At 41.2% G+C, this 18,563-nt stretch overlaps 1 protein-coding gene across 2 annotated transcripts in view; it reads right to left on the bottom strand.

Annotated features, from left to right (window-relative positions):
- Positions 1–2,064: 2,064 nt before the first annotated feature.
- LOC131242968 (vacuolar protein sorting-associated protein 41 homolog) overlaps positions 2,065–18,563 on the bottom strand; it is a 52,290-nt gene continuing 35,791 nt past the window's right edge. For both annotated transcript variants that reach the window (XM_058241983.1, XM_058241984.1), the window contains exons 18-19: positions 3,024–3,105; positions 2,065–2,717 (exon numbers count right to left, since the gene is read on the bottom strand). In XM_058241983.1, the coding sequence (XP_058097966.1) occupies positions 2,292–2,717; positions 3,024–3,105 (508 nt within the window). In that variant the 3' untranslated portion in view covers positions 2,065–2,291. The remainder of the gene's footprint in view (positions 2,718–3,023; positions 3,106–18,563) is intronic.

Below are 18,563 nucleotides of genomic sequence, written 5' to 3'. Positions count from 1 at the left end.
TAGCGGTATAGAAGAAATGGTCTATGTCCAACGACAATCACATAGCAATGATCAGGGTTATTCTTGTCAAAGTTCAATCAACCTAGGCTAGCTTGATTTGATTTTGATCTCAAAAAGGGGTAAAACACAAATCCATTCTTAATATGTGATTGGAATGAAGATTACAAAATTAAATTACAAAAGCTAATAAAGAAAATTTAAAATGAGCACAATATAGCTTAATAAATTCACAAAATTATCTCTCAGAGTGGTGTCTTGATTTAGCTTCGAATGAATGAAAATATTCTGAAATTCATGTCCTATTTATAGGTGAAAATACTGTTCACTCGACTGGTATAAGGGTCGGTTCGACTGGTCGAAGGACCAACCACATTTCAGAATTTCTTGCGTGATAAGATAAGATCGTTACTCAACTAGTCGAGTGGCTTACTCGACCAGTCTAGTGGCGTGCTCGACTGGTTGAGCAATGCACTCGACTGGTCTAATGGGATGAAAAAACCTTGCTTGACTTTGAGTCGAGCTTGCACAACCGGTCGAGCACTGTTCACTCGACTGGTCGAGTAGTCTCTAGGGCTGGTCGAGAGTCCAACAGAAAATTCTGAAATTTTGAAATTCTACAAGTCCTGCATGAAGCAGCCACTGCCATTTGTGTATGGCATCCAACATGTCCAACAAGCACATAAAACTATTTACAACCAGGTTTATAAGCCTGATTACCTAGGGCAATTTTGTCAAAGAAGCTTATTTTACAAGAGTTGTGATGGGCCACGATACTGTTTGTATGGCGTCCAACCTATCCATTAGGGTTGCCCAATAATGAAAGTTGGACACCTCAAAAGTAAGGCTGGACCACTACATGAATTTGGAGGTTTTGGGGTGGTCGTTTATTGTTTCTTTTGTGGGGTTCACTTAATGCATGAGTTGAATGGCATGCGCACATTATGGTGGGCCCGTCGTAAATATAAATAAATAAGAGAATAAGCCAATGCAGGCAAGTAAATTACTATTTATAAGATGGTGAATAACTACTCTTAAGGATAACCTTGGATAAATGGTAATTTTATCATGCAGGAGTTCTGAAATGGGATGATGACTAAGAGAGAGTTCAATCCAAGAATCTAGTGCACATCATAGCTGAAGACGATTATAACTTTAGGAAAGTTTATCTGTTACATGTTTATAATATATTGTCAGAATGTTATTGAGGAACTCTACATCATATTGTCAATGCCAAAGGTAGTTGACCCCTAAACTAGTTTTCGTAGATAGGGTCATTTTAGGAGTTAATTTTTAGTTCAAAGTTAAATTTTATTATTTTTAATGAGTTATGTTTTTTTTTTTTTCTCTCTCTATTTTTAATGTGTTTTGAGTTTGAAGAAATCCATTTATGCTTGTCCTTGTTTGACTCATGTGAAAAAGTTTGAATCAGTTTTAAGCGTTTTGCCATTTTTAGAAAGCTTATAATTTTAAAAATGTGTTTTGCCCTATGGATTCAAGATTTATCATAGAGAAAAGAAGATGGTGCTCTATTCAATATTTATTATAGATTAATGAAGATGGTGCTCTATTCTTCACCCCTTCCACTACATAGATTTTTCCACTAAGAGAGTTTTGTCAGGTCACAAATTAGAAGGTGGAGATTTTTCCACTAAGATAGTTTTGCATCATGGCCTAACCACAATATCTGATCAGATCGTCTAGATCACTGAATCCCATTGGCACATAGCGAGCAACACGTACATGAAAAGTACACTCCATGATGTCTCCAGCCTCCTCTGGACCGACCATCTAATGAACCCCAAAATAGACCATATCTCATAAACTTTCTCAGCCAAATCAATCCAAACAATACAATCGAAGGTCTGCGGATAGACCATTTAAGTGGGGAAAAGAGAAAACCTCCGCATGCAATAACAGCCAATTCACAGCCAGCATGCCAGGTTTTTAATTAGGACAGGCATGACTATTATCCAGCTTAATGATAACCAACCATGTATATGCCATTGTGAATATCGATTGCACCCCATGTATATGCCATTGTGATAAGAAAATAACAAACAATCATAAACAACCTTCATTATATTTATATTATATATTAGACTAAAAAAAATGTGTACCCAGGTACACCATCCTGCCATCAATCGCTATATGGCAAAAAGACACTCTTGGGAAATAAAAAATAAAAAATCCTAAAATACAAGCAATAATGCCAAGGGGGCCCAAAACTTGCACATACACGAACACACGCGCGCGAACACACACACACACATCCCTCTCAAGTGCACAGCTGCTTATGCAGCGGCTGTAGTACATAAAATACAACGCATCCGGGACCCACCAGACCCAACATTATCATCCACGTCGTCATCATCATCATAATCCGGTAAAGGCCGTCGAGAAGAGGCTTGAACCCCTCTGCCGGCACCAACCCCATTCGAATCAGAGGAGCCGGTGAGGCATGTGATGTGATAAGCATGGCAACAGAAGAATACAATGACTGAGAGGTTTTGAATCGAAAGCGGATCGAAGCACATGCAACACCTTCCACCACCCTTGGTTCTCGAATTGACCTCCAAATTTCCTGAGCTGGCTGCTCTCTCAGATGCCTGAGTACTACTGTCATCCCTCTTCCCACGCGCTTCATCTTCTTCAATGCCCAAAAGGACCGCGTGCCGGGCCTCCTTGTAGTATTTCACCAAAAGATTTACACAGTCGGCCTATCAGGTTCAAAGAAACATTAGGGACTGTTCAAAGAAACATTAGGGACTCAAAAGACATTTCTTCCATGCATGAGCTGTGGTGACCAATTTTAAAGGGATGGAGCTCCAAATCAAGGTTGCCTTGGTTTCCCAAGCCTACATAATGCACTTGGTGTTGATGAGCATTAAGCGGGCCACCATTTCCCTGCCTTACCCACCCCGAAACATGGTTGAGTGCACTATAGTGCATCCAGTAGGCCTTCGGGGACTGGGAACACCGAGACATATCCAATGCCATGATATGAAAACAGAGCACCTAAATACCTTGAGTATATCATTGCATCCATGTCTAAGGGAAGTTTCTGTCCGGTAATCTGTTATTATCTTGACAAGACGGTCCCTAAGCCTGTAAAAGAAAGCCAGACGGAGAAGCTGGAAATTGAGTGACATGGAAAGTAAAGGAAAATCTAAAAGCAACTTGAAGTCTATTAAGAAAATGGGGTGCAAAGAATTGTAAGCAGAAGAGATCAAGGCATGGTTATTAAGAAAATGGGGTGCAAAGAAATGTAAGCAGAGGAGATTAAAGCATGGTTCTGGAACAAGAAATCATGTATATCGCATGCTTCCTACACGAGATATGCATCTAGTGTTTTTTTTTTTTTTTTTTTTTTTTTTAAATGAAAGGTTTTCTACATGAGATGTAAATTATTGATATATAATCTATCTGTGCACAAGCAAACTTGTCCGCATAACTATTTTCTTGGTCATAAATCATCAGGTAGTTTGTCCCTCCATTTGATATTTACTGCATGTAGCCACAATGTGAGGGAAGGCACTGCAGTAAATATTGCTTTCAAAGGCATGAATAGGATGCTGATGCAAAATACCTACCATTTTCCAATATACAACCCCCCACTCATCGAGATTAGTGTCCTATGGACATGCATTATAAACTTGGTTGTAATAGTATCAAGGTTTAAAGTATCATCCAAAATCGATATGCATCGCCCAATACATACCAGTATCAAAGGTGGACAAGTCAATGCCCTCCACTCCGCCGATTCAAACTTAGCAGGCATGAATCAGGCCAACTCGCTTGTCAGATTGATTTACAGGTGTCCAACTCGATAACTTAAACCTGAGACTGGGAGCAGTCATGTGGGGGCCAACCATGTTTTGTGTATAAGATCCATTCCATTCATCAACTTTACCGGTCTACTATTAGTTTCTACACTAAATTTGATGCTAAGAAGGAACTCAGGTGGGCCACTGATGCAGGCGAAGACACATCAACTGGCCCAAGACCCATGGGCCAGACTCAAGCCTAAGCCCCACGGTTGGCCCATCAACAAGAAAGCCCAAGCCTCCTAATTAGGAGGCATAATCCAATCAGCTAGCCATGCGATACAATCCAATCAGATCTTTTTATCTATTTAGCATCTTTCTTTTAGCCTTCTATTTGTGTAATAAATCCTTAGTTCTCAATGGCACTAAGAAATGAAGAAAATCTCATGCCAAAAAATGAAAAACCACTAAAAATTTCCTTGTACATCTAAGTGGTCAAAAGGCCTCACATGAGTATTCTCAAGGCACTTCTGATTTTAATTTTATTTAAAAATAAAAAAATAAAAAAAATCTGAATTTCATTCTCTACTCTAATTGTGGTTCTTTTGTTAAGCTTAGCTTAGAAGTACATACATTTGGGCCGACCCTTCCTATCGGCTGGCTACACCAAATTGGTATCAGAGCAAGTTCCAAGAGTTGGATTGGAGTTCTGGATCAACAACAATCACATTATTATTCTGCTTCTGGGTTCTTAAATCATAAAATCTGTATTTTTTTGCTTCATTTTCTTCATTGCATTTATTTCTCCTACCCTCCCTCCATTTATTTTTTCTTTTCTTTTACAAAGTCCAAACATCCAAATTGATAAGGGAAGCCACTGCCGAAATTGTGGCACACAACTAACTTCCTACTTCAGCCCAAATCCAGCTCTATTACAATCCATTAAAAGCCCAGAAATTTAGCCCATTAACGCCGATAATCAGCCTGGATATTCGATCCATTACCTTGCTGACATCATTTCCCTGATACGATGTCTTCCCGAAGCAGTCACATATATTGAGGGACATTTATCAATCAACAACAAGATAATTGCATCACCAAGTTATTCGCAAACCTTCGGTGAATCAAAACGGTACCGGTCCTCAGATGTTTATGATCTCATGCAACAACTTTTTGCAAAGAAAGTCCATGACAACTCTATTGAAACGCCCAAGAAAGACAATATTACCAAGAAAGTATGAGTTGAAGTTCTGGAGTTCACAACTTGTCTTGATGTCAAAGTTTTTGTCAACGAGATTAAAATGCTTGAGGATTATTTTGTACGGTATAAGTATAACGTGAACAGTGTTCAGCGAGTGATCTTTATCAAGGTCAAGCTGAAGAGTCCAGCAATAATCTGGTGGCACAACATTGACAACAACAATCTCATTATGGATCCCCCTATATCACCAAGTGGGTTGCCATGAGAGAGAAGCGGGAAAGTAAGTATTTGCCCTCAAATTACATAGATACCCTTCTCCAAGAGCTCCCCATATTCAAATAAGGAACTTTATCCATGGATGACTATGCCGAGAAGTTCAATGAGCTTATTGTCCATTGTAAGCTTACACGATCTGACCGCTTAACGACTAACCGTTGTCAGACTGGGTTGCATCATGAGATCTAATGCATGATGGCCATGTATGATTTCCAGTCAGTCGATGATGTTCATCGAAATGCTTAACAAGTTGAGCAAACAGCTAGGACAGTAAACTCTCTGGCATTTTAGCTCTTTAACCGAGGAGCCTACCATGAGGAAAGGTCCTAATCAACATCTTAATAGGACTCCGTCGCTGGGCTACTGACCACCTCCCTATCTTTTTCATATGCGGCCATGGATACAAACTTCACCCGTTAGGCAACCACAACCTTTGCAGCGTCCTCCGCTGCAAAATTCATACAAGAGGCAGCCGGCATTGCAAGGGCAGGACACGGAGGGCAAGATCCTGATCCTAATCTTAATCCTCCCCTCAGGCGAGAGTGGCGGGATGTTGATTGTCACCATTATAGAGAGAAATGACAATATTCTAATAAGTGTCCGCAAGCTAGGAACTTTCGTTATTGCGGTAATGAGGACCCCTACTACCAAGATAGTTGTAAGTATCATGATAAAAACGTCATGATGGAACAACCATGTATGGAAACTACATCACAACTAGAGGAATCCCCTACTGAAACCGTGATCGAAGCTAAGATTGATGATCCCACTTCTATCATACACCACCCCCTTACGACCACTACAGAGGATGCGAAAGATTGGCACTGAACCACTATTTTGCATGCGCCAATAAAGTGGCATAATAGATCATATACCGTAATCGTTGATGGGGCAATGCGATGAACATCGTCTAATAACAGATAATTGATATGCTCAAATTGTCAATTGAAAAACATCCAAAACCATATAAGAGTCGATGACACTTCCATCCGACATTTGGTGTGACATAATTTCAATGAATGTCGCCCACATCTTTCCCAGTCAACCTTAGTTCTTTGACTGAAAGGTGCAAAGCAACAATGTTCCTATGACGAGGTCATTGAATCCACCTTCGCCCGTTTCAACCTACGTCTCCTCCTCCATCTACATCGGCATCGGATACTCATCCTAACTCTCATGTTCTCACCATACAAAAGTTCAAGAAAGATTAGGGAGAAAGGCACTATGTTCGCTCTAGTATTTTAAAATTTTAAAAAAAAAAAAAAAAAAAAAAAAGGTGTAGGAGCTTCTTACTGATCAAGAGGAGTCTATTCTTACCGAAGTCAAATCCACACTCCATGACTTTCAAGATTTGGTCCTTGATAATTTGCCTAAGGAGTTGCATCCACTAAAGGATATTCAACACACCATATATTTGGTTCCTTAAGCAAGCTTTACCTAACTTACCAGCATACAGAATGAGCCAACCGAGCACACCAAGTTGAAATGTCAAGTTAATGAGTTGCTAAGTGCCTGTTTGTTTTTCAAAATCCACTGCAAATGAGTTGTAAATGAGCCATTATTGTTTTTTACGGTTGTTTGGAAAAGAAGAATTGTGGATGTAATTTGGCATCGAAAACCGTGTTGTAAAGGCATCGTTATCAGACGAATATTATGATGGTAACATTTGTGGGGCCCATTGTTATGCATGTGTTTGATCCACTCCCCTCATATGTTCAACGTGTTCATTTTATGGCATGAGCCAAAAAATAAGGCAGATACAAGGCTCGAGTGGACTAAACCATAGGATATAGGAGGAATTTAATGCCTACTGTTGAAAGTTAAAACGAGCGTAGGGCCCACAGGAACGAGTACCTGCCATCCAACTTGTTCATAGCGTCACACAGACATGGATGAAGGGAAAGCACAAAAATAAGCTGGATCCAAAACTTTTGTGGCCCCAAAAAAGAAATAAAAGGTAAGCGTTCATTTCCCCCTGTTTTATGTGGTGTGGTCCAGCTAAGCTTTAGATCTACCTCATTTTGGGCTCATGGGCTAAAATTAGAGGATAAAACAAATGGACGATAGGATCAAGCACATACATAATAGTGGGCCCCATAGGTCTTAGTGGAAAAAAAATCCGCCTTTCCTCAGTTTCAATGCACTGTCAACATCAAGTCAATGTCAAAGACGGCTTCCCAACATAAATACAACGGCAAATAATAATTACCCATTTACACTTCATTTACCCAGGATTAGAAAAAGAAACAGGCCCTAAAGGGGTCTACATCTGAAAGAGCCTAAGCCCATGTGTTATACTAGCCCTCCTTACTCCCGAGAAGGATGAGAGTTGGCTTTTGTGTGTAGATAGCCGAATCGCAATCAAGTGCCCCTTCCCCATTCATCAACTTTATGATATGTTGGACTTGATGCCAGTTGTTAGCGTCTTCTCCAAGATTGACTTTCATAGAGGAAACCCCCAAATCCACATCCAAGCAAGTGATGAACGGAAGACAACATTTACGATGAAATATGGTCTCCACGAGCGGCTAGTTATGCTATTTGGTCTCACAAACGTGCCTAACATTTTATTGTGCTTCATAACCCAGTTGTTGCACCCATTTATTGGCAAGCTTGTCATTGTCTACTTTGAAAACATTCTTACCTATTGAAGTCGGGGGAAGAGCACCTTAATCACCTGAGTCTTATCTTCAGAGTCCATCGCAAGCGCGACTACATCAACCTTCAAAGGTGCACCTTCATGAGTACAATTGTGATCTTCTTAAGGTACATTGTCTCATCTCGAGGTGTAGAAGTGGACCCCGCCAAGGTGAAAGCCATTGTTGATTGGCCAACACCTACCACTATCTCTGAAGTTTGTAGTTTTCATGGCAGCACCACACTTTACAGATGCTTTGTGCAAAACTTCAACAGCATCATGGCTCTAATCACCGATTGCATGAAACAAAGAGAGTTTTGATGGTCAAGTGAAACAACAAGAGCATTTGATAGGATCAAACATAAGATAATGGAAGCTCCAGTTTTGTGTCTTCCGGACTTTGAGGTGTTGAGGTTAGCTGCGACACTTCCAACATCGGTATTGGTAAGGTTCTCATTCAAGAGAGTCATACAATAGCATTATTCAACGAAGAGCTCTTTGATGTGAAGCAACGGTACTCCACTTATGACTTGGAGTTATGTGCCATTATTCAGACTCTATGGCATTGCATTGCTATTTGGTTGGCAGGAGTATGTCTTATACTCTGATCATGAAGCACTTAAGTACCTAAACTCTCAGTATAAGATGAGTGCTCATTGTGTTAAGTGGAGCACTTACCTACAGGAGTTCTTTGTCATTCATCACAAGGCTACCAAGGGCAATCAGATTGCTAATGCCTTGAGCCGTCGTTCACATTCACCATCATCAATGTCTGTCACTATTTCAGGACTCAAAGACATACACTGTGAGTATGCGGAAGACAAGAATTCCAGGCATATTTACATAGACATTCTTAGTGCATAATATGCACCTGAAAAAAAAAAAATCATGATGGCTAGTTGTTCCAAGAGACAACTTTCCCTACCAGCCATTATTGTCATGTGCGACCACATATGCGCATATCCATATGCAGATCGCATATGCCAAAATATGCGATGTATGCGATTGCATACAGCATATGCGATCGCATATTGGCCAATGGTTGGCACATTATTTTATTTTTTGTAAAAAAAAAAAAAAAAAAAAAACTGTCTATAAGAAGGCTTCCAAACCTCCCCCATTTGCAATATTCTCACTTCAAAACTCTTTCTCTATTCTTCTCTTACAGTTCTTAATTCGAAGTGGTCTTAATCTCTCTCTTTCTCTCTTTCTTATATTTCCTACTTCCAAGTAGTCTCTCTCTCTCTCTCTCCCCTACATTCCCTCTCTTAGAAGTTGAAAGATCAAGATTCAAGCACTTGTTATTTAATTCATTGTTTAATTAATTTTATTTCTCTCAAATATATTTTAAATATGTAAAATTAGTTATTTATTAACTTAGGAAAGTAGGAAAGTTACCCTTAATTTCTTCTTCTTCTTCTTTTACAATTTTTTTGAAGTTTCCATATTTTTCGATTTTTTTAAAATTTTCAAAAATAAATAAATAAATAAAACAAAAAATATGCGGTCGCATATGTGATTGTGCAATCGCATATGCGCATAGGCATATGCGATCACAGATGATCGCATATGCAATTCAACAACACTGGTACCAGCTACATCCATCCGCAAGCATATTGTGAGAGAATTACACCCCGATGGATGTGATAGTCACTCAAGTCATGATAAGACCCTAGCCCTTGTTAGAAATTGATACGTTTGGCTTCATATAAAATTGGATATCGTGAAGATCTGCTAGTAATGTAGGGTTTGCCAACTCCGTAAAAGGTCAAAAGAAAAACAATGGTTTGGACCAACCACTACCGATCTCATATGCTCAATGGGAAGATCTGAACATGGACTTCATTTTGAGTTTGCCAAAGACTGTCCGAAAATTTTAACTCGGTATTTGTGGTGGTTGCCCGAAAATTTTAACTCGGTATTCATGGGCCATCTCGACTACAACAAACGCCTTCAAAATTACTCAATTATTTTTTTGGAGAGGAGGTCCGTCTTCATGGGCTTCCAAAGGCAACTGTGTCGAATCGTGTTACCAAGTTCATGAGCTATTTTTGGAAGACTTTGGAAAGCAACAAAGACCAAGCTTCAGTTCTCTAGTGCCTATCACCCTCAGACTGATGGTCAAGCGGAAGTCGTCAAACGGAACTCGGGCATGTTATTAAGGCATCTTGTTCGCGATCATATAACTACATGGGACATTGTGATGCTAATACCCACGGCTGAATATGCCTATAATAACTCAATCTCAATCAACAGGTCCACGGGGATGTCACATTTTAAAGCATGCTCATGGAAATAATTAAACAGCGGAAATAAAAGGAATAAATGATCTAAAATTCTAACAATAATCATCATAACTGAGAAAATCATAAAGGAAACATGCAATGGAGCGGGCCATCACTACAACCATGGAGTATGGAATTCAATTACTACTTAGGTTGGATCCGGCGAGGGATGAGACCTCCCGATCTTGCATGGTCACACCCAATCGATCAATGAAGATCACTAGTCCGAAGAACCAAGAAGTTTCTTGGATTAGGGATTTGAGAATTTGGGGATTTAGGGTTTAGATCGGTTCTCAAGATTTTGATCGAAGAGGACTTAGCCAAAACAAAAAATAGAAGAAAGAAAGTTATTACCTTGAGGAAGTTGGAGGGGCACAAGAAGAAATTAGAAGAAGAAGATCAAGGGGAGAGAAGAAGCACCATTAGAGAGAAGAGAGGAAGGAGGCAACCAAAGGGTTTGCTTTTCATTCATCAATAGTTAAAATTCGTGTTTAGGGCTTTACCCCACTTAAATAAGCAAATAAAGACATAAAATTACTAAAATACCCCTAGAATAAGCAAATAAAGATATAAGATTACTAAAAGACCCCTAACTAAGTCAAAAAATGCACAAATAACATAAGTATGGGAAATTTTGTGCGCTCGGTCTTCTTTCTCCAATCTTCCTTCACATGTGTCTTCCCTAAGTGGGGTCTTCTATATGTCCAATCACATGTGAAAGGTCTTCAGCTCCTCAATATTCGCCTATCCACAAGGACGGCACTTGTGGTTGGCGCTTTCTTCGTTGGTACACCTTGAATGCACCTGTGTCCGCATCAATTCCCCTCGGGTGAGAAAAACTCGACTCCGACGAGTTGAAACCTTTGTAGCGCTCGAGTAGATCTGGATCAATACCTTGCAATGCGTCGCCCGACAGCCACGTAGATTCAGACGATGGTTTGTTTTTCCACCTGACAAGATACCTTTGGAAACCCCCATCTCTCGTGGATACTATCTCGTCATCCAAGATTTCCTCAATTGCTTCTTTATGGGTAATGGGTGGAGGAGGTGGTGGAAGGGGTTGGGTAGCAAACTCAGAAAAAGGCCATGAAAGGGACGATGTATCAATAATGGGAGTATGGGCACGGACTAGATCTTCCACATTAAAAGTTGGATTAATGCTCATTTCAGGTGGAAGGTCAACCCGATACGCGTTGGACCCAACCTTTTGTAATATCTTGAATGGTCCAGCACTATGCGCTTGTAATTTCTTTGCAGATCCTTGAGAGAATCGCTCTGGCCTTATTCGCACCATTACATAGTCTCCTTCTTGAAATTCTTGCACTTTACGATGAGAATCAGCTGAAACTTTATAATCATTATTGCTCTTATTTAACCGCTGTCTAATATGTGTATGCAAATCATGAATATGGCGTGCGAATGCATCGGCCGACTCAGAAGACCTTTGGGTAACAGACATAGGTAAGAGATCTATGGGCATTCTAGGTTTATAACCACTTACAATTTCAAAAGGACTCAACCCTGTAGATCTATTAACTGACCCATTATAAGCAAGTTCAGCAATTGGTAAAATTAGGTCCCAAGTCTTAACATGTTCACCCACTAGACAACGTAGAAGATTTCCAAGGCTACGGTTTACCACTTCAGTTTGACCATCTGTTTGTGGGTGGTAAGCAGTAGAAAATTGCAAACGAGTTCCCATAATGTGCCACAGTGTCTTCCAAAAATAGCTAGTAAATCGAGCATCACGATCAGACACTATGGTTTTAGGTAACCCATGGAGACGCACCACACCATCAAAAAAGATACGAGCAACATGAGACGCATCTGACGTCTTCGAACATGGGAGGAAATGCGCCATTTTAGAAAAACGGTCCACAACGACAAAAACGGAATCGTGCTTTTTTATAGTCTTGGGAAGCCCGAGCACGAAGTCCATACTAATGTCCTGCCACGGAGCATGTGGCACTGGCAATGGCGTGTACAACCCGGTATTTTGCTTTCTTTGCTTTGCCAGTTGACATGTTCGACACTGCCCTAAAACTTTGGCTACGTCTCGCTTGAGGCTTGGCCAATAGAAACGATCTTCCACGAGGGCAATGGTCTTATCACGACCAAAATGGCCAGCTATCCCTCCTGAATGAAGCTCCCAGATGAGGAATTCACGAAGGGACATACGGGGAATACAAAGTCTGTCTCCCTTGAAAAGAAAGCCATCTTTAAGAACATATTCACCCATAATATGCTGGTCACTAGAGAATGACGCGTAAGTACCCCCAAAATCAGGACATATGGGGTATTCATCTTTCAGTTGCTCAAATCCGACTACCTCTACACTCAAGGAGTTGAGCAACGCCACTCTCCTACTAAGGGCATCCGCTGGTTTGTTTTCGGCCTTGTGTTTCAAAACAAACGAATATTCCTGAAGAAACGCTACCCACTTGGCATGCCTTGGGTTGAGTTTCTTCTGAGAATGCAAATATCTCAAAGCCTCATGGTCAGAAAACAAAACGAATTCTTGCGGTAGGAGGTAGTGTCGCCAATGTCTCAGGGATTGCACTACCGCATAAAATTCTTTATCGTAAGTGGAGTATTTTTGTTTTGCCTCATTCAGTTTCTCACTGAAATAGGCCACTGGGTGTCCTTCTTGACTCAACACTCCACCTATACCGACACCAGACGCATCACACGCTACTACAAAGACTGTAGAAAAGTCAGGTAGACGCATGACAGGAGCTTCCACCATCTTGCCCTTAATTTCTTTAAAAGCCTTGACGGCCCACACGAACTCTCCCTTTTTCATGCACTCGGTAATGGGAGCCATGATCGTGCTAAAACTCCTAATGAACCGACGATAAAAAGTTGCTAGGCCGTGAAAACTTCGCACCTCATGAATGTTCCTTGGTTCTGGCCACTCAACTATGGCCCTGACTTTTTCAGGGTCTGCGCGCATCCCTTCAGATGACACTATAAATCCTAAGAACATAACTTGGTTAGACATGAATGCACATTTCTTAAGATTAGCGTACAACTTTTCCTTCCTAAGGACACTACAGACCTTCTTTAAATGTTCAAGGTGTGATTCCTTAGTGGTACTATAAATAAGAATATCGTCAAAGTACACCACTAGGAATTTTTCCATGAACGGCCTCAAAGCTTGGGTCATCACCCGCATGAAAGTACTGGGTGTGTTAGTCAAGCCGAAGGGCATGACCAACCACTCATACAGCCCATCTTTCGTCTTAAACGCCGTCTTCCACTCATCTCCTGGGCGTATATGAATTTGGTGATATCCACTCTTAAGGTCTATCTTAGAGAATATAGTAGGCCTGGCCATCATGTCAAGTATATCATCAAATCTAGGTATAGGGAACCTATACTTGACAGTAATTTTATTTATGGCACGGCGGTCCACACACATGCGCCACGTGCCGTCTTTCTTTGGCGTCAACAATGCAGGCACGGCACACGGGCTCATATTCTCTTGGATGAAGCCCTTTTGCAGAAGCTCATCAACTTGCTTCTTCAACTCTGTATGCGCTGCAAGGTTCATCCTGTAGTGAGGAAGGTTCGGTAGAGTAGACCCTGAGACAAGATCAATGGCATGCTGTATGTCCCTCATAGGTGGCAACTCATTCGGTAAGTCTTCAGGAAATACATCACTGTATTCCTTCAGGACCGAGGTCACCTCACAGGGCAACTCTGATCGAACCTCAGGTGTAATTTCTCTAGCCACAAGGGCATACACCATAGAATCCTCCTTAGCCTCTTTTTCAAACTCTTTTGCGCTGATTATATGTAAAGACTTAGGTTTGGATTTCTCCATTTCTCTAGGCTCACTTGCCTTCTCATCCTTCTTCTTCCCTAGTGTATTCTCAGGTGGCATGGGATTAAGTTTGATCTTTTTACCATTATACATAAAAGTACACGCATTCGAACGGCCAAAGATCGTGACATCATTATCGAATAGCCACAGTCTACCTAGGATAACATGCCCCACATCCATAGGTAAAACATCACACCACAGGGACTCTTTGTATGACCCAAACTCGATGGGGACTAGACATTGCTGGGTGACAGGTAGGGATGTCTTGTCAACCCAAGAAACTTTATACGGGTCTGGATGAGGTGTGGATTTCAGTTTTAAGCGATCTAAGGTGCTAGTGAAAATCACATTCTGACAACTTCCACTGTCCACTATCACCTTACAATTCTTTTCACCACACTTGGCAATAGTGTAGAAGATAGTGCTTCGACGCCAGTCAACATTACTTCTAGACTGAGCTAACACACGCCTGACTACTGCAAGCGTTGCTTCTCCATCCACTTCTTCTTCATCAGTAAGTCCTCCTTCAGGGTGATACTCTTCAACTTCATAATCACCCTGGTCATCTCCATCCTCATGGGACTCGCCTATAACTAAGGCTCTCCCACGGCTCTTTTTAGAACACTGATTAGACATGTGGCCAAGGTTGCCACACTTATAGCACCTCACTTAGCTCATGTTACTTGGACCGGCACCAAGAACCCCTTTGCCCTTGTCCTCCCTAGGCCTAGGCGGAATGGTCGCCTGTGCCCTAGGTTGACTACCAATATTAGGTCTAGTTCCTTAGGAACTAGATCTAGCACTGGAGTCTCGGGACTCAAAACGACGAACGACAGGAGCCTTCAGATATTGCTCTAACTCCTGCACGACTTGATATGCTTCATCTAAGTCCGTTAAGGGCCGAGTAATAAGCTCGCGCTGAAGATCCGCACAAAGGCCCGTCTTGAAACGCGAGAGTATTACTAGAGGGTCTTCTCGAATATCACATCGCATCACATACTCTTCAAATTTAGCGATGTAGTCAGCGGCAGGCATTGACCCTTGGCGTAAGGATTGCCATTGGTCAAGGAGCTTCTGACGGTATGAGAGAGGAAGGTACTTCTCCTTCAACTTCTCTTTCATCTCATACCAATGTGTGATAGGGGCTCTACCAACTCTCTCTATCCTACGCTCGGTGTTGGTCCAGAAGAGCTTGGCTTGACCCACAAGCTTCATCTTAGCAAACCGCATTTGACGGTTTTCTGACATGTCATACCACTCAAAGTAGTGGTCCATGTCAGCAACCCAGTCAAGGAATGCCTTGGGATCCAAGCGTCCATCAAAACTTGGAGCCTCAACTCTCACACTCTTCATCGCACGCTCATCTGGATCATAACGGTCTTGATGACCACATGTGGCTCGTGCCTCTCGCACCACACCACGACCGTTACCACGATCTCTATCCTCACTACCACCACGTGTGGCAACACGTTCTTCAATGATTCCTTCCAATTGGGAGTGCGCATCTTCCCCTACAGTGGGGTTTTCCTTTTGGGACGCCTCTAGTTGCTCCACCTTAGTCATGGTGGTGGTAATTTGGTTCTCAAGGCGGGCAAACTCACGCCTTTGACCCGCTTCTAGGGCGGTTATCTTTTGTATCAATTGAGCAAGTTGCTCAGATAACTGCTCGTTATTCATGGTAGGTTGAAGTCCGAAACCTCTACCTCTTCTCGTGGGCATACAATGAAGACTTGAACCAAACTCTACCTAACTAGACTACTAGGTGTTATGACTTTCAAGATGAATGCGATGAATGCAAAACTACTATGAACTGACACAATTAAGTTGAAACAGGAACAACTCAAATCTGAAAATTTTCCAGATTAGGAACTTTCTAAAATTGAAAAGTTTCTAAAATTGAAAACTTTCTAAACCTAGAACTTTCCTAAGTTAAACCTAAAAATCAAAACCCTAATTTGATAACTCGATCTAGACAAAAACCATGCAAGCCTAGGCTTTGATACCAAATTTGACGTAGGACAGCCCTAATTATGATGCATGCTCATGGAAATAATTAAACAGCGGAAATAAAAGGAATAAATGATCTAAAATTCTAACAATAATCATCATAACTGAGAAAATCATAAAGGAAACATGCAATGGAGCGGGCCATCACTACAACCATGGAGTATGGAATTCAATTACTACTTAGGTTGGATCCGGCGAGGATGAGACCTCCCGATCTTGCATGGTCACACCCAATCGATCAATGAAGATCACTAGTCCGAAGAACCAAGAAGTTTCTTGGATTAGGGATTTGAGAATTTGGGGATTTAGGGTTTAGATCGGTTCTCAAGATTTTGATCGAAGAGGACTTAGCCAAAACAAAAAATAGAAGAAAGAAAGTTATTACCTTGAGGAAGTTGGAGGGGCACAAGAAGAAATTAGAAGAAGAAGATCAAGGGGAGAGAAGAAGCACCATTAGAGAGAAGAGAGGAAGGAGGCAACCAAAGGGTTTGCTTTTCATTCATCAATAGTTAAAATTCGTGTTTAGGGCTTTACCCCACTTAAATAAGCAAATAAAGACATAAAATTACTAAAATACCCCTAGAATAAGCAAATAAAGATATAAGATTACTAAAAGACCCCTAACTAAGTCAAAAATGCACAAATAACATAAGTATGGGAAATTTTGTGCGCTCGGTCTTCTTTCTCCAATCTTCCTTCACATGTGTCTTCCCTAAGTGGGGTCTTCTATATGTCCAATCACATGTGAAAGGTCTTCAACTCCTCAATATTCGCCTATCCACAAGGACGGCACTTGTGGTTGGCGCTTTCTTCGTTGGTACACCTTGAATGCACTTGTGTCCGGTCCACGGGGATGTCACATTTTAAAGCAATGACCGATATGTGGCTGTCTTCCAGTCAATCTAGTGCCTCTACCACAAAGTCGAGACTATGCACAGAAGTTGATGATTTCATCCAGCATATGCAACAGGAGCATAACAAAGTTTGACCTAATATCACTGCAGGTAATGAGAGTTATAAGTAGCATACAAATACAATACATATCGTATTTACGAAAGGTGGCATGGTTGTGGTTTGTATCCGTCTTGAACGGTTGCCCTCTGGATTCTCGAAGAAGCTCCATCCTCGTAGTATGGGACCATTTAAAATCATAGAGAAGATTAGTGTTATGCTTACACTCTACATATCCCACCAAAGTTAACTATCAATCCTACTTTTAATGAGGAAGATCTTTCATCTATGATGGTATGGAGGACCACACTATCACACTCCCAACCAATTTGCCACCTACAGACACAATCATCGATACTCTTGTTGTCTAGATCATCTCCAAGCGCCAAGATATCTACCAGAAGTTTCTCATCTGTTGGCAAAGATGGCCTCTCTCCAACACCACATGGATTATAATTACAGACTTGCAACGTCTGAATCCTGACCTTTATGAGCTCCACAAAGCTAGCTCCTGCCCCGCCCCTTCGTCAATTTAAATGGATAAATCAATTGAGGGGAGGGAGTGATGCCTCTTGACCTCATAAAGGGAAAGGTTTGATACTCCGTGCATATCAGGCCATTAACTTGCCAAAATCTAGTCCTTTTCAAGGCGGGGAGAGTTGATACAAGACGAGCCACATCAACCGGGCCCAAGCCCATGCCCCACAATTGGCTCATCAACAAAGAGGCCCAAGCCTCCTAATTTGGTATAATCCAATTAGTCAGCTCAGCAAAACCAATCAGCCGGTCATACAATAAATTCCCACTAGATCTTTTTATCTATTTAGTATCTTTCTTTGATTAGCCTTCTATTTTTATAATAAATCCTTAGTTGTCAATGATACTAAGAAAGGAAGAAAATCTTACACTAAAATAAGAAAAACTTTTGAAACTATCCTTATACGTCTAAGAGGTCTATTTAAGGGCTTCACATGAGTACTCACAAGGCACTTCTGAATTCAAGGAAAAAAAAATTGGATTTTATTCTCGAATTTAGTTGTTATTCTTGTGTTAAGCTTAGATTGGAGGTGCCTACATTTGGACGGATCTTTCCTATCAACTGGCTGAGCTAGCCACAACAGTGGAAACAATGACGGAAAATGCCCACCAAAGAACAATATCCAAATCTGTTTTGGGCCCACCTTAACGTCTATCCAGACATCCAGCTCTGTTTTGGGCCCACCTTTATGTCTACCAAGACATCCAGCCCATTCACAAGGTGTGTAATATCAAGATTAGTGGACTCGAGAAATATCACGCTAATCTAAAACTCAGGTGGACCACGCCACTTGAATTTAGAGTTTTGGGGCATTTTATATTATTTTCATTGTGTCACACAGTGCACCATTTGGATGCCACACATGCATCAATATGGCCCACAAAACACGTGACGTGATGGCTGCATACATGGGATGTGTTTAGTGTTTAAGTAGTGCGTCGACTCTATAGGAACTGCCCTTTCGCTGCAACAGCTAGTGGCTGCTGTAATTTTGAAAATTTTGAGGGGAGCTCTTTGATACTCTAGCAAAGTGTGATGCTTGGTACACATGCACTTACGAATTGAATATTTGGCACA

This window comes from Magnolia sinica, chromosome 4 (genome assembly GCF_029962835.1).
Source record: "Magnolia sinica isolate HGM2019 chromosome 4, MsV1, whole genome shotgun sequence".
NCBI lineage: Eukaryota > Viridiplantae > Streptophyta > Magnoliopsida > Magnoliales > Magnoliaceae > Magnolia > Magnolia sinica.
The sequence above is the reverse complement of the archived record's forward strand: the minus strand, read 5'-3'. Positions and strand labels throughout refer to the sequence as shown.